Source organism: Mastigoproctus giganteus, chromosome 12 (genome assembly GCF_048544385.1).
Source record: "Mastigoproctus giganteus isolate SK-2022 chromosome 12, ASM4854438v1, whole genome shotgun sequence".
Taxonomy (NCBI): domain Eukaryota; kingdom Metazoa; phylum Arthropoda; class Arachnida; order Uropygi; family Thelyphonidae; genus Mastigoproctus; species Mastigoproctus giganteus.
The window spans coordinates 144,145,153-144,162,516 of record NC_143586.1 but is presented as its reverse complement, the minus strand read 5'-3'; the positions used below and the strand labels follow the sequence as shown (position 1 = coordinate 144,162,516).

General features: G+C 38.2%; 1 protein-coding gene across 1 annotated transcript in view; it reads left to right on the top strand.

The window, feature by feature from the left end:
* The window catches only part of LOC150077482 (uncharacterized), a 142,743-nt gene that overhangs the window by 62,809 nt on the left and 62,570 nt on the right, over positions 1-17,364 (top strand). The window contains exon 5 of the mRNA XM_090385916.1: positions 8,408-8,533. Coding sequence (XP_090242042.1) covers positions 8,408-8,533 — 126 coding nt within the window. The remainder of the gene's footprint in view (positions 1-8,407; positions 8,534-17,364) is intronic.

Here is a 17,364-nt window from a genome sequence, read left to right as displayed (position 1 = left end):
ACTATGCAGAACAGTGGAATGAAAAAGTGGCAGGCAGAGGATCAGAAGTCTGAGAAACAGCTGGTGCACCCAAATCCATAGAGGGCCATTGCTGGCAAGGAAGGCAATGGGAAACCACCTTGTACATTTATCCCCATTATCTCCATGACATCTGAATAAAATTTTAGTAGAAACGGGACTCAGCAGGCAGAAGCTGTGTGTCATATTTGGCAGTAGAGGAGACGAGGCTTCTCAGGCCATAAACCAGCGAAATTGTTGTAATAATTGTCCTTTTATGAAGATTGGCACATGGAATATAAGAACAGTGTTAAGGAAAGGGAAACTCAAAATTGTGAAGAGAGAAATTAAGAAAAATAGTGTGAATATTTTAGGAATAGTAGAAACTAGATGAAAAGATGAGGGAGACTTCGTAAGTGAAGATATAAGGGTAACATACAAAGGAGGGAATGACAGCCAGTGAGGAGTAGCTATACTTCTAGATAAAAGTGTGCAGAAAAGCTTCAAGAAAGTAATGCAAGTCAGTGGCATGATTATTGCTGTTAGATTAAATGCTAAGCCAATAGATTTATTGATTATGCAAGTTTATTTACCAACAAGTAGCCATACTGAGGACGAAATAGATGAGATATATGAACAAATAGAGGAAAATAATAGAACAACTGGGGAGTGACAGATGCTTGGCCATTGTGATGGGAGATTGGAATGCTGTTATTGGTGAAGGAAGGAAAGAAGATGAGGTTGGGGACTTAGTTCTTGGGACAAGGAATAAGAGGGGCAAGAAGGTGATAGATTTTTGTATCAAACACATGGTTTAAATAGGAGAAAAGAAGAAGATACACTTGGAGAAGCCCGGGGATGCTGATAGGTACCAAATTGACTTCATTTTAGTCAACAAATGGTACAGGAATCTACAAAGAATTTGCATAGTTGTGCAGGTGCTGATTCAGACCACAATTTGGCAGCAATGAAAATTACAATCAAGAGAATTAGGGGTTCAAGAAAAAGAAGGAAATGGAATTTAAATGTACTGAAGACTGCACTAGTTAGAGATTTCAGAGAGGCAATTGACATGGAGATAGTGGATGGAGAGGAAATAGAAGAAGTGAAGAAGAGATGGGAAAGGTTTAAAAAGATTGTTGTAGCAGCAGAAAGTAAATTAGGTATAGTAGATCAGAAAAGGATAAGGAAACCATGGATCACAGAAGAAATGATATACAAAATGGAGAAGAGAAGAAAATGTAAGCACCAAAATTTAGAAGAGGCAAGGATTAAATATAGAAGTTTGAATAATGAACTTAGAAGGGCAATGGATGAAGCAAGAGAAAAATGGTGGGAGGAACATGCAGAGAAAGAATAATAAGAAGAATAAGACTAGTGGAAAGATAAAAGACAAGAACGGAAAAAATTCTATATGACAAAGAACACATAAGGAGAAGATGGAAGAAATATATAGAAGAACTATATGATAAAATAAATAAACCTAAGTTCTAGCCAGTGACAGCAGAAGATGAAGAAGAGACCTTAGGACCAAAACTAATCAGAGAAGAATTTGAAAAGGCAGTGTCCTCATTAAAAAACGGAAAGATGGACTAGATAATATACCAGCAGAAATTTAAAAGGATTTGGAGAAGAGGCAAAGGAAGAATTATTTGGGATCTGCAAGAAAATATATGATGTGGAAGCTGGCCCAAAGACTTTCTCAATTCCGTAATCATCCCATTAGAAATGAAGAAAAATGCAACAGATTGTACCGATATAGGACAATTGGTTTAATTTCCAGCTCCTCAAAAATATTGCTAAACATTCTCTCAGAATGAATTAAAGCAAGTGATTGTGAATTCATAGAAAATCAGTTCAGGTTCAGAGAAGACTGTGGGACCAGAGAGGCAATAGGAATATTAAGAACACTAGCAGAAAGAAGTATCAAAATAGGAAAAGATCTGGCAATCTGTTTTGTTGACCTCGAAAAGGCTTTTGACAGAGTGAATTGGCTTAGGCTGATGGAAGTCCTAAGAAAGATAGTCCTATATAAAAGAGATCTTAAACTAATTTGGGAACTTTACATGGGACAGGCAGCTGCAATTTGGATTGATGGAGAAGAATCAGAAGTAGTAGATATTGGTAGGGGTGTAAGGCAAGATTGTTCCATGTCCCCTTTACTATTTAATTTATATGTACAAGCATTGATGAAAGAGGGTTTTTTTTTTTAATGAAAACCCCAAACACGAGAGGCATTAGAACCTGTAGTACTTAGTACAGTGCTTGGGTGGAGGTTGAGAAGATGAAAGAAGATATTTGTTGACATTAGACATGACTTTTCAGGAAATATGTATGAAGAAAGGTTGTTCCAGAAAACTGCAGTTGAATGAATAAACGAGGAAGATGAAAAGTTGGCTCTGTGAGTTTGAAGTTGGACTGTAAATGGATGTTGGCTGGTGGCAACACATGTTCGGACTGTTTTGAAAGAGAGAGCAGGAATTATAGAAGCCAATTCAGAAGAACAGTGCCCATGGAAGTATCTGTAGAAAAGGCATGCAGCAGAAACAGTACGTCTATGAGACAGAGTGGAGAGACTGTTAGAGATGAGTCATTGATGAACCTACCTGACCTCTTGTGAATGAAATCTAGAAGCCTGAGAGAGGTTTTGGCAGCACCGCCCCTGATGTGGGAACAATATTCCATGGTAGGACGGATATGCGATTTGTACAGAGTGAAAAGCTTTTTGGAGAAAAGTAACGTCTAGAGCGAAAGAGAAAAACCAAGTTTTTTAGATACAGAGAAAGAAACATTTGTAATGTGTTTGTGCCAAGACAGATTAGAAGTCAGGGTAATCCCCAAAAGAGATATATCATCTTGCCTAGAAATCAGTGTGTCAGTTTTAGAAGGATTGAAATCAACTAAGTTGTCTTTGCCCCACTGGAGAATTACCCGGAGATTGGCATTTAAGGAATTGGTAGTGGATACGCGAGAAGTTGAAGCTGATTGAGTAGGGCAAGGTTTCTCAAACTGGAAATTGGAATGCAATGCGCTGTCATCAGCAAAACTATGGATAGAATTTCTGGTCAATGGAAGAAGGTCATTAATATACAAGAGGAAAAGAGTGAGGGGGAAAGAACTGAACCTTGAGGAACACCAGCATTAGTGAAGAAGTTAGAAGACAGAGAGCCATTTACCATCAACCTCAGTAGGCAGTCAGAGAGAAAATTGGATAACCAATTACAAAAAACAGTTGACAAACCATAAGATGGAAGCTTATTTAGAAGACCTTTATGCCAAACAATCAAAAGCCTTTGAGATGTCAAGAGCAACTGCTTGTGTTTCGCCAAACTTTTTCATTGAATTTGTCCATAGTAACATAAGCCAGAATATCACCAGCTCCAACACTGATGGAATCCATACTGGCATTCGTGGATCAGACAGAAGGTTTCTAGGTAGTTTAAAAGTTTGCGGTTAATTGATTTCTCCATTACTTTAGAAAAGAGTAGAAGTAATTGCAATGGGACGATAATTGGATGAGAGGGATTTGTCATCCTTTTTAGGAACTGGCTGGATTTGAGCAAATTTCCAAGCAGAAGGAAAAACATCTTTGGAATAAAAAAGTGAAAAAAGGCCGCAAACAACAGAAGTAAGTTCAGGAGCATAGGTTTTGAGAACAAATGGAGAAATGTCAGGACCTGTAGCTTTCTTAGCATCGAGATTCTTCAAAATCCTTCTTACATCCTTATGACGGAAGACCACAGGAGGCATTGAATGCAGCATGTTGGGGATGGTGGAAGGTGTTTTACCAAGATCATTAATACATGAGTTGGAAGAAAAATGGGATTCTAGCAAGTCAGCTTTATCCTTGGCTGAAGTGACAATAAAACCATCTGGTTTTGACAGTGGTGGGAGCAGAGATGCGAAAAAGTTGCAGCCAATAGCTTTGGCAAGAGACCAGAATACTCAGCTACCATTAGGGCAAGAAGCAAGTTTTCTATTCTTAGCCTGTTCAAAATCTAGTTTGGACTGATTAATAACTGCTTTACAATTGTTGCGAGCTTTAGTGTAGGCAGAAAATAAAACTGAAGAATTGGAAACAAGCCAATTATGATTTGTAACATTTTTCTCATGAACAGCCTTAGAACATTTATTGGAAAACCAAGGTTTAGATAAAGAACGGGATTTTAAAGTGGAGTGTGGAAGAAATGATTCCATTCCTACAAGAATAATTTCACTGACACGATCTCAGCAAAAGTTAACATCAGAAGTTTTGAAACACTAATCCAACCAAGGAAAAGAAATCTCGCAGGTCATCCCATTTTTCATTCTTGTAATGCCAAACAATACAAGGTTGGGAATAGCCATGAGATAAATGCTCCATTGGAGAAGAGACAATCACCAAGTTGTGATCTGAGGTGCCTAAAGGACCACTCACTTCAACTGTATACTTAGAAGGGTTGTTTGTGAGAAAAAGATCAAGTGTGTTGGCTGTATGGTTAGGATTGTCTGGTATTCTGGTAGGTAAATGAACACTCTGTGTGAGGTCATTAGTAATTGCAAAAGTCTCAGCATCTCGACCAGCTGGGTCTGTGTGACTAGAAAACTGGAGTTGTGAACATTAAAATCACCAAGGAAAATTACCTCACTGTTAGGGAAGTTGGACTGGAAAAAGTCAAGTAGCAAAGAGAGGAAGTCAAAGAGCTCCAAGTGATTACTGGAGTTGGGAGAACAGTAGAGACAATAGGTGAATTTAACACAATGAGGTAGAGAGATTTTAAGCCAGCGAAGATCGAAAAATGGAGATTCCAAATTACCAAGTCTCTGACAGGGAATATCGGATCGGACATATACACAAGTGCCACCTTTGAGGCTAAAGGAATCATACAGTGAATAATTTGGACAACTGAGATGAGCAGTCGTTGAATCAACTGATAACTGAGATTCTGTCAGAAAAAGTACATGAGGTTTGGCAGACTGTAAGTGGAAATGGACGTCATTGAGATTAGAACTGAGACCATGTATATTTGTGAAATGAACTAGGAAGTGTTTGGGAGATTTATATCTTTTCACAGATAAGCTTGCTCTATTACTTTGACAATTCATGATGTATTCAGTAGTAAGAAAAAATGGGTCGGGAGGCCCATGCTGTATGAAGTAATGAAATTTTTGGATATGGTGTACACATGGTAAGAATATACCCAGATCCTTGACACGACCTCAACAATGCCCCTTGCGCGTGCACACACACACACACACACACACACACACACACTGCTTGGACTTGCTCCAGTCACTATCTAGGAGAGTAGAGGTAGCAAGCTATATACTAACTGATCCAGAAGCCTCCTGGAAAGTTACCAATAGGTTGGGTCCAGTGGACTAACTAGTGGCCAGTGTGCGAACACCATTTTAGAGGTGAATCCCTCGAAGTGTAAGGAAGTTTGGATCTAGCCAGAATGTTCATCATAACCTCAAAAGACGTCAGTCATACTGCATGATGGAAGAGATGGGGAAGGGTTGACAGAACTTAGCTCTGGAGACTAAACATGGGTTCCACCACTTCAAGCCTCCAATAAGCAAAGTGGTGGTATGAGCAGAAAAGTAGGAGGGGGAGAAGATAAAGACAATAGGATATGCAGACGATCAGGAATTGATTGCTAATAATGAGGAACAATTACTAAGTTCCTTGAATATCTTGAACAGGAAAGTAAAGGAGTAAAATATGAAGATTAACAGCAAGAAAACCAAGATAATGTTCATTTCAAAGTGGCCAGGAAGAAGAATCGATGTAAAATTAGACGGAATAATATTTGAACTGGTGGACAGATACAGATACTTGGGAAGCATACTGACAAAAAATGGAAAAGGTCTGGAGGAAATAAAAACAAGAATTGCAATGGGCAAAGAGGCATTTAGCAATAGAAAAGAACTAAGAAGAGAAGGAATTTCAAGAAGGAATTAAGAAAGCAAATGGTGAAAACATTAATATGGACTGTTGTACTGTATTGCTTAGAGACATAAACACTGGGAAGAGAGGAGATTAGACGGCTAGAAGTGAGGTGTGGGTGTGGAGAAGAATGGAAAGGGTGAAATGAATGGAGAGGGTGAGTAATAAGCAAGTTTTGAGGAAAGTAGGCGAAGAGAGAACGTTAATAAAAGAACTAAGAACAAGGCAAAGGAACTTTATAGGACATGGATTGAGAAGAGAAAGCATGTTGAGGAAAGTAATTGAGAGGAAGATGTGAGAAGAGAGCTGTTGGGAGAAGGAGAATTGGAATGATAGATTGGATAGAAAGAGGAAATAATGCAGGAATTAAAAAGGAAAGCACAAGATAGAGAAGCATGGCATGAATGGAGCCCTGAACCTGAGGGCAAAGAACTAGAAGAGGAAGGTACTGCTTATACTGGCTCAAGCACATTTTGAAAATGTGCTGCAGGCCATTTTCTGAATATTAGGAATTTTTTAGCTGAGACATTTTTAACTACCATATTGCTTGCTAATTTTCATCCCCATAAATGTTCTTTGAATTTCAGAGAAGTCTGAAAATCCCAAGGAGTTGAGGTATTTCACAAATTTTTAAATTCTTATTAGGGTGTTTTATCATGCTTGGGTTGTATGAGGCCTTGTGGTTTTCCTGCAAAAGAAACCACTCTTTTGGCTTCATTTCTAGTCTGTTTTGTGACCATTGTAGCACAGTAACAGTCTTTCGTAGTTCACTTTTCTCTGGATCATAATGTCGTCGTGATTCACCAAGTGACGATGGAGAATTAAAAGTCAGGATTTTGTTTTGCCTCTGCCACAGATCATTGACAGATTAATTCACTTGTTTTGCTCACCTCTAAAGTGAAACCATCTGGCACAAATGCAGGATACATTTAATGCCACAGTTACGATATTGTTGTGCTTCTCAAAAGAAACATGAAATTTTGCTGCTAATTTTCAGGATAGTCTTCTGCTCCACTCTTGTGATATTTGCATATATTGCAAATGTCATGCTTATGTCAGCCACTTCTTTGATTGTCCTTCATTGTAACTTCATCACTTAATTTTTGCTACTCTTTTGAAAAGCATTGGTTCTTTTGGCTTTTTGAATAATTACATGTCTCCTAACCAGCTTTTCCCCAGTAAACTCCACTGTGAACAATAATAGATGCTTCTGCTTTGGTTTCCATAGTATTAGTAATGACATGATGCAAGGAAGCAAGCTTGTACAAGCAGAAAAAAAAAGTAAGACAAAGAAAACTTAGTTTCAATACTCCTAAAACTCAGTATTGTCTTATTTCTTGCAAAATAGAGTTTGCTGCTTCCACGTTCATATTCACCAGCACCGAGATTTCTAAATGAGAATACACATCTTTATTCAGGATAATCACCCCATATTATGCAAATAAGCATATCACAAATGTTGCTTTCTCTACTTAGGAGAAACTAGGCTTTCTCCTTCGCTCTCAATATTGCATATCTTCTAAACAGCTACAGGCTATGAGCAGTATAGCCTGTAGCTGTTCCTTCCCTGTCTTGGAATATTTTTTCCCACATATGTAGGCATGCTCCCAAATCCTATTCTGTTAAGCTCATAGACTATAAAAAAGAGGTCACTCAACTTAATGATCCCTCTCATTCAGACTCTCTTTCTGCTCTCTAAAACACAGTCCCTCATTACCTTCCTGTGTTTTTTTTTTTTTTTTTTTTTGGTAGTTGTTGGCGCATCGGCTTCTGTGGCCATAATGCACCTCCCAAGGTTTTTGCAGTACTTTGATCCAAGCCCGAGGCGGAATTCAAACCCGCGACCTTTGGGTTGCCAGGCAGGCACTTTACCCACCCGGCTAACCCAGTCAGCACCTTCCTGTGTACCTTTTATATAAATGTGACTGCGTTCTTCTGGACTAGCAGCTGTAATTCCAATTATTTCTTCCAAATCTGAATATATTCCTGAACTAATCAACATCCATTCTTTGCTCATCTCTAAACTCACAGAACTACTTTCTTTCTTCCTGATTTATCCCTTTCACTTATTTTTCTTTGGAACAACCTTCCTTCATGTGTTTCCTGAAAATTAGAATCTACAGAAATCCAAGTTCATTATCATCAAGTATCTTTGTCTTCTCGCCCTTCAAGCCCACATGGCACCAAAGTACTATATGTTCTAACACCTCTTGTGTTTGATGTGACAGATAAAAAGTATCTTATCAATCTACAAGGTACTTTTTATTCATTAATTGGTTGGAATGTAATAATAAAAAAGTGCTTTTTTTATCAGTTTAATATGTTATGCTAAAACAAAAAGTAAACAAAGAGTAATGCTAAATTGAAAAACTCATAGCTAATTTCTTTTGTGAAAATTTTGTTAAGTATGGCCCAATTTTGTTTTGTTTTGGCTTTCATTCTATTTAACTGGTGAAGTAATTTTTTTATATATTTGTATAGACAGAACATTCCCCACTCACCGCAAATTTATGATGAATTCTCCTGAAGGTAATGAAGGACGTGCAGCACTTTTCAGGATATTAGCATTATATTGCAGATACAATCCAAATAATGGTTATTGTCAAGGTAATATACAATTTCTTAGACTTTAGTACAGTATTCATTTTCATATTTATATATTTTAAACTTTATTACTAGATATTGCATTGACAGGCATCAGATTAAAAATAAGATGGCTTATAGATATTGAACTGCAATTAGTTAAGTGTAATGTTTGCTTAAAATCATTGAATTGTGAAATGTTCCTGTATTAGGCATATACATCAGGATATCTAATGTTAAATTTGCATAATTGCATAGTTGAGGTTTATGGCATCCAGTGTTTGTGACTATTCTTAGTCACCTTTAGTACAAAGTAGTTGTTGGTGACTCTATTGTCAGGGAAATGGGAAACATGCTTTGTAAAAAGGATAGGTGGAACAGGACCAGGGGCAAAGGTAGATGACATTGTAGAGCAGATATCATCTTTTAAGGGCACAAAAGGTGATATAGTTGTACACATTGGCACTAATGATATCAAGAGTAGGAGACCGGCAGAATTACTTAACAAGTACAGGTCACTGTTGAAAAAAAGCCGTGAATTAGGGTGAATTTGAAAGTGTCTGCAATTCTGCCCAGACACGATAGGAGGGAGTATATGTGAGAGCCTTGTCGATCAATTCAGCCCTGGAAAAATTGTGCAAGGCTCAAGGGGTAGAATTTTTTTCAGCCTGGACTGTACTTGTTAACAGGAGAAACTGCTTCTACAGGGATGGGATACACTTAAATAGAAAGGGTGCAAGAATATTTGCTAATGCTATCGAGGCAGTGTTAGGTGGATCGGAAAACTGCTAGCTTTGGGGGATACAAAGGCTAATAGATTAACAGTAGCCACTGGCAGAGGTGAAAGTGATTCTTGCACTGCTTCTATTGGAATGAGCAGAAGCCTGAAAAACAAGATGCAGGATATTTCAGAGACTGCTGGGAGTCATTGCGGTACAAGTAAACACATGGGTTGTGTTAGGGTAGCTAAGAATAGAAACAGGTGCATGTATACTTGCGTGTACACCAATGCTAGGAGTTTAGTAAATAAATTTGATGACTTTGAGGTATTGCTCAAAGCATCAAAGGCAGATATTGTTGGGATATCAGAGACATGGTGTCACACAGATATAAGGAATGCAGAACTGGAATTTGGGGAGTACAACATCTACAGAAAGGATAGACAGGATAGGAAGGGAGGAGAGGTTATGCTATTATTTAAGAAACACATAAAATCCAAGGAAGTGAAGCCAGTCGACATTGCTGGACAGTGTAGTGTCGAGTCAGTTTGGTGTGACATAAGCATTGGGAGATCAAAATTGAGAGTAGGAGTGTGCTATAGGCCTAATGACTCTGATGAATATAATAAGAAACTGTACAGGGAAATAGAGTGGGCCAGTAAATCAGAGAGTCTTATAATGGGAGATTTTAATTTCCCAGATATTGACTGGAATTTGTGGGCTGGTCACTCACACACTAGCAAAGCTTTTGTGGATTTATTGGATGATTGTTTTCTACAACAGCATGTTCAGGAGGCAACTAGAGGGAGTAATACTCTTGATTTGATTATCAGTAGTGATTCTTTATGCATTAAGAATCTGCAGATAAAGGAACCACTAGGTGGCAGTGATCACAGTGTGCTGAAGTGGGATTTACTCAAAGAGGTAACTACCATTAGGGGTAAAGGGAAGGGTTATTGCTTTCATAAAGGCGACTACGATGGTCTGAGACAGTATTTAAATTCTATACAGTGGGACCATCTGATGATGTTACCAACAGCAAATTCAAAATGGGAAGCATTCAAAGAACTTATCTTGGAAGCTACTAGGCTTTACATACCAACTAAGAAATATTGTTCAAGGTTTAGGCCTAAATGGATGTCAGATGAACTAATGACACATATGGCAGAGAAGAAAAATGCATGGGATGCATACAAATTAACACGAGACACAGAAGCCTATGATAGATACAAGTTGATCTGTAACCAAGTTACAAAGGAGGTTAGGCAGGCGAAGGCAGATTATGAGAAATCTTTGGCAAGGGATGCAAAGAAAAACCGCAAAGAGTTCTTTACTTATGTAAACTCTAGAAGGAAGGGGATGAATCAGATTGGTCCACTTGATATCGATGGGTCAACTGTTGATGATCCTGCTCAGGTAGCTAACACACTAAATTAATATTTTGCATCGACATTCACATATGAGGTGTTATTCAGCGAGGGGAATGCCAGAGGTGTATTCAACTCTGGCAGTAAGCTAGAGAATCTTGTACTAACTGAGAGTAAAGTGGAGGAGAAATTGTTGAAGATAAACACAAGAAAGGCACCTGGTGTGGATGGGATCTATCCAGTTATATTAAAGGAGGCAGCAAAGGAAGTAAGCAAACCCTTAGCCATAATTATGAGAGCTTCCTTGGACTCAGGGAAGAACCCATGGACTGAAGATGTGAAAATGTGACCCCAGTTCACAAAGGAGAATCAAAGAGCGACACAAGTAATTATAGACCTGCTAGTTTAACTTCTGTTCCAGGAAAAGTAATGGAGTCACTGGTTAAAGAAGCACTGCAGGATCATCTAGACAAGACTTCAGTTATAGCTCAGACACAGCATGGTTTTGTTAAGGGAAAGTCTTGCCTGACCAATTTGATTGGATACTATGATGTGGTCACAAAGGGACTGGATGCAGGGAATAACTTTGATATCATATATTTGGATCTTAGAAAGGCTTTTGATACTGTTGCACATTGAAGACTGCTGAACAGGTTGGAGCAGTGTGGGATTGGAGGCAAATTGCTGCTATGGATAAAGGGATGGCTGAGTGTGAGAAGACAGAGTGGTAATCAATGGACACTGCTCATCGTGGACTAATGTTATTAGTGGAGTCCTCAGGGTTCAGTGTTGGGTCCATTGTTGTTTTCTGTATTTATAAATGTGAAATGTATTTATAAATGTCAAGCTTAATGTCCAAGTTTGCAGACGATGCGAAGGTCGGCAGGGTTGTTAAGGACACTAATGACAGTACGCTGCTGCAACAGGATCTAGAAAAGTTGAGCAGATGAGCTGAGAAGTGGCAAATGAAGTTTAACATTGACAAATGTAAAGTACTACATATGGAAAGCAGTGACCCTAGAGTGACGTATCAACTATGTGGTACTACACTGACAGTGTTAGAGAACGAAAAGGATCCTGGGGAGGTAATTGTGCAGGCAAATATGAAGTTTTCGAAGCAGTGCAGATGGTCTGCAAAAGTAGCCCATGGTGTCTTGTGAACAAGAATTTTTCTAGCAGGGATAAGGAGGTGACTATCCACTTGTATAAGGCAATGGTGAGGCCATACCTTGAACACTGTATACAGGTGTGGAGGCTTCATTTTAAGAAGGATGTAGAGCTGTTGGAACAAGTACAGAGAAGGGCAACAAGATTAGTGAATGGAACAAAGGGGTTGCTCTTATGAAGAAAGGCTTAAGTTTTGCAAATTACAGTGTCTGGAGGAGGAGGCTAGGCACCTGCGAGGTGATCTGATTGAGGTGTATAAAGCCTTGAATGATTTGAGCATGCTCGATGCTGATGGGATTCTTCCTCTTGTTCAGAGGAAGAATAATCACCTGAGACTGCATAAATTCAAATTAAGGAAAGACAGATGTAGGATAGATGTGCAGAAGTTTGCCTTTAGCCAGCATGTAGTTGGTTGGTGGAGCAGACTTCCATCCTTTGTTGTGGAAGTTGATAGCCTAAATAAATTTAAGGCTGAGCTGGACAGGTATTTGGAAAGAACAGAGGGGTAAAATGGGAGTGGGTTTTTTTTTTTTTTTTTTGGCTGATGCTGCATAAACTTGCTTTCTTGCATCATATGCCTCTACTAATGCTAAAAACTGACAACAGAATGAAACAGAAAACTTTCTTACCAGTACAGACTTTGATAGGACTGCTGCTAATATTTACAACACATGACTTACAGCTGATTACCCAAGGAAACAATTGATGGAAGTACTTTGCCTTGGGGCGCCTCCGTAGCTAGGTGGGCAGGAGCAGCAGTGCATAGCACACGCTTCTCGCTGGGGTTTGAGTCCGTGCCCACCAAATACGGAGGATACGGAAAGGTCAGGGAATGACCACCGCATATTCCCGGAGCAATATGGCCTTAGTTGCTAATGCTCCTAAAATCCAAATAACAACAACTTTGCCTTGGACATTACTTTTTAATTACAGATGCTTTCAGTTGTTGTACGGTTATGAAGGTCCCTATATGAACTCTGGACTTTAGGTTTCACCATAACCAGAAATCCACCAGTGTTAATCCTGTTGATCATGGGGACCATGTACCAGGAAAATGATGAGAAATTACTCTGTCAGGAAAATGTTGATTACAGGTTTTCTTGATCATCGGGGGGGGGGGGGGCTTTCCCATTGCTTGTCACCCTTGTAGAGTGGATAATATCTGGGTAGACAAACTGTTCTTCCATACTGTTATGATGGTGTGTGTTTTTGATCCATTTTACTTCCTAAAAGTATGAATCAAGGTTGAAATGAGCAGTGAACCCCACACCAAACTGTCACTACATAATGAAAGAGATGTGGGGGAGTAGAATATGGGTTGGGGTATGATCTGTTTTGAAACACACCTTACTTTGTCTGGTATTAGCACCACCACTGGTGCTAATACCAGACAAAGTGGAGTGTGCTTCATCTTTTTACAGGATGCTTAGCCATTCTTCATCATCTTGGTTGCGAGTGCCGAGCATTTCTATGGCCAAGGAATCGCTCCTTTTGTTAGTTCAAAAGTTTGTTCATTTAGTTTATAAAGTACAGCCAACTTGCATCGTATAAGTAATAAATCAAGTCAGGAAAGCGAAGACATCTTATTTTTATTATTTAGAATGACTAACCCTTCCCGATCATGGAATCTATACGATGGTGGGACTGTTAGTAATCCTGAGTATAACCTCCATGCACAAGCACACTGTGGTTGACCACCCAGATGTGATCCAAAGTAAGCAGGGGTTGAGGTGTGGTGCCCACACCACATGGAGGAATGCTACCCTTCTGTGTTACCAGGCAATATTAGGTGGTAGATGACTCATCAACCAGTGCAATACCACCACTTTGCTTATTAGAGGCTTGAAGTGGTGGAACCCATGTTTAGTCTCCAGAGCTAAGTTCCAGTCAACCCTTCCCCATCTCTTCCATCACTACATGATGAAAGAGATGGAGAAGACTTTTGAGGTTATGATGAACATCATGGCAAGATCCAATCTTCCTTATATTTCGAGGGTACAGCTCTAAAACACTGTTCGCAAGCCGGCCGCTAGTTAGTACACCGGACAGAACCTATTGGTAATGCTTTAGGAGGCTTCCAGATCAGCTAGTGTATAATCTTGCTACCTCTACTCTGCCAGACAGTGACTGGAGGGAGTCCGAGTAGTGTGTAGGGGGGGTGGCATTGTCAAGGCCACATTATGTCAAGGATCTAAGTATATTCTTACCATGTGTACGCCATATCTAAAAATTTCATTACTTCATACAGCATATCTCCAAATAGGCCTACAAGGCTGGGACAATTCATATTGAGCAATTAAACTTTACACCAGCCTGTATTTAAATAAAAAAATTTCAGTCCTGCAACTAAAACACTTTATTTACAATAAAATAAAATTACAAGTATATAGAATAAAAATATAATAGTCTAAAACTGATGTAGTTTAATTTACAATAAAATAAGAAATGTAAAATAAAATATGATAAAAGCGATAAAAACAATAAAATAAAATACTAAAATACCGTAACGACTGTAGCTTTCGGAGACAGCGGTCTCCTTTCTCAACAGCATACTTCTGCTGTGCAGCACATCCTTAAATAGCAGATCTGCGGCACTCATCACACACTTCCTCAGGAATACGTTTGGAATTTCCCATTTATGCACCAGAACCGGAAATGGCTCGGGAGCGCACTAGCTGAAACCATTCATCTCGTCCAAGAACAACGGTTTCAAAGAGGGGATGAAGTGTACACCCTTGTCTCTATTAATGGAATTGCTAGCTGCCCCAATATGTAAACTCTCAAGCCATTTATGGTCCCAGAACCCCTGTTCATGATCCAACTCCACTAAAGTGTAAAAAAAAAGTTTAATTGCTCAATATTCGTACAGATTGCCCCCCCCCCCACTTTTTCTTACTATTGAATACACCATGAATTGTCAAACTAATGAGTAAGCTTATCTGCAAAAAGATCTAAACCTCCTAAACACTTCCTAGTCCATTTCACAAATATACATGGTCTCAGCTCTAATCTCAACGATGTCCATTTCCACTTGCAGCCTGCCAAACCCCAAGTACTTTTTTTGACAGAATCTCAGTTATCGGTTGACTCAACTACCGCTGATCTCAGTTGCCTAAATTATACGCTGTATGATTCCTTTCACCTCAAAGATGGCACTTGCGCATAGTATGTGATACGGGTTCGAAAAGGTGTCAAATGTATCTGCTCAATCGTTGAGAGATAGATCTCTGACATTAAGCCACTCAGGCTCAAACCCATTGGTAATCCAAAAATTTGTTTGTACACCTTGTCTCGAAAGGTGATGTAGTTAGCCTCAACTAACAGTTTAATTAAGTGAAAAATTTCCTTAATAGGTAGCTTTGTATAATTAATCGGTGTCGAGTTTTTATTTAACATATCCCAAATAATATCTAATGTGTATTCAACGTTTACATTCGTATATAACGAGGTAACATCTAGTGAGAATAAATTGTCATTGTCGCCGAGTCTACAGTCTTTAAGCTTATTAAATAATGTATCGTAGTTCTTAATCCCAAATTGTATTACCTGTCTAAAGGGTTTTATAATGTTATATACATGTGTGGCTAAGGATGAAAATGCCGAGTTCCTGTAGGAAACGATAGGTCGAATAGGAAACCCAGTCTTGTGTAATTTTACCTGACCGAAAAGTGCAGGAATATTGTATGTTCTGGACTTCAATTCCTTTAACTGAACCATAGTAATGTAGTCGTTTTTTCGATACGTGGTTAACGTTTTATTGTATTGATTGACCAAATTGGTCAACAGTGCCGGGTCTACTTCACGATAAGTGGAGGTATCTGACACAACCGAATCTAACTTATTAATATAATCATGTTTATCTAGTATTACCACTGTATCTCCTTTATCTGCCCTCTGTATAATAATGTCCTTATTTCCCCGAAGTTCTCGTAAAGCTGAACTGTCATGTGTATTCAATTTAGGAAGTCGTGTTTCTTTTATGTTATTCACTATTTGGTTAACTTGTTGAATAAATACATCTTTTTTGTGGAACATTACGAAGTCCAAATTCAATATCAATTATGCATTGTTTTTTAGGCAGTTTTCAAGGTGGTAAATTATAATTTAGTCCTTTGGATAAAAACGCAATCTGGTCCTGCGATAGCGTACATGAGGAAAGATTTGTAACCTGTTGATATGTTGGTTCGTTGGATACTGGGTGAGGGGGTGTTCGTGAACTAGCTGACATATTCTGTGGTAGCACATTGTGTGTCTGTGGGGGGGGGGAGTCACCCAACTCGTATGAACTTGGTCGCAAGCCCGCGACAATGTGTTAGAATTCGCATGAACGTGTCTTGACCTATCCGATAATGTTTGCAACTTATTAACGTGTCTGTTTTTTATTTCTGAGGCCTGTGCTTCCCGTCGCAAATCTATGGAGGTCTTCAATAATTGTTTCTTTAATTGTTTTAAATTGATTTGAATTGTGTTAAATTGATTATTTAATTATTTATATTTTACTCTAATGTACCGGTAAGTTGTCGATTTTTTTCGTTTTTTCCGTTTTAATTTCTGGAGGGTATCATACGGAAGTGTTCTATGCACTATATTGAGGTAAACTCCTCTTATTATTTTACTAATAATTGAATACAATGAAAAGGTATAATGAATAAAAAATTTATCTTCTTTGGTGACATCCCATGGGGAACCACAATGCACCAGTGTCCAAAACAACCAATGGATAGCATTTTGATAACCTTTAAAACGTGCCAAAGGGCTGATTAAAAGGCTGTAATTCTATACTATGCAAACCACTAATAAATGAAGTATTTACTCAGCAAAGGCTGAAGACAAAAGATTAAATGATTAATATAATTAATCTTTAAAATCATTAAATGACGTGTCTTTAAAATCATTAAATTAATCTTTAAAATCATTAAATTAAATCTATAAAAATCATTAAATGACGTGTCTTGATGATGTTTGCAACTTATTAACGTGTCTGTTTTTTATTTCTGAGGCCTGTGCTTCCCGTCGCAAATCTATGAAGGTCTTCAATAATTGTTTTAAATTGATTTGAATTGTGTTAAATTTAATTATTTATATTTTACTCTAATGTACCGGTAAGTTGTCGATTTTTTTTTGTTTTTTCTGTTTTAATTTCTGGAGGGTATCATACGGAAGTGTTCTACGCACTGTATTGAGGTAAATTCCTCTTATTATTTTACTAATAATTGAATACAATGAAAAGGTGTAATGAATAAAGAATTTATCTTCTTTGGTGACATCCCATGGGGAACCACAATGCACCAGTGTCCAAAACAACCAATGGATAGCATTTTGATAACCTTTAAAACGTGCCAAAGGGCTGGTTAAAAGGCTGTAATTCTATACTGTGCAAACCACTAATAAATGAAGTATTTACTCAGCAAAGACTGAAGACAAAAGATTAAATGATTGAATTTCTTAGGATTTCTAGTAATCAGGAATAGTTGCAAACCTTCCAACTAAGTGATATTTCCTCTTGTATGAAAAGGTGTAATGAATAAAGATTTGGCACTTTCTGAAACTTTGTTTATTCACTTCATTTATTTAGAGATGTAGGTAAAAAAATCATTTCAAA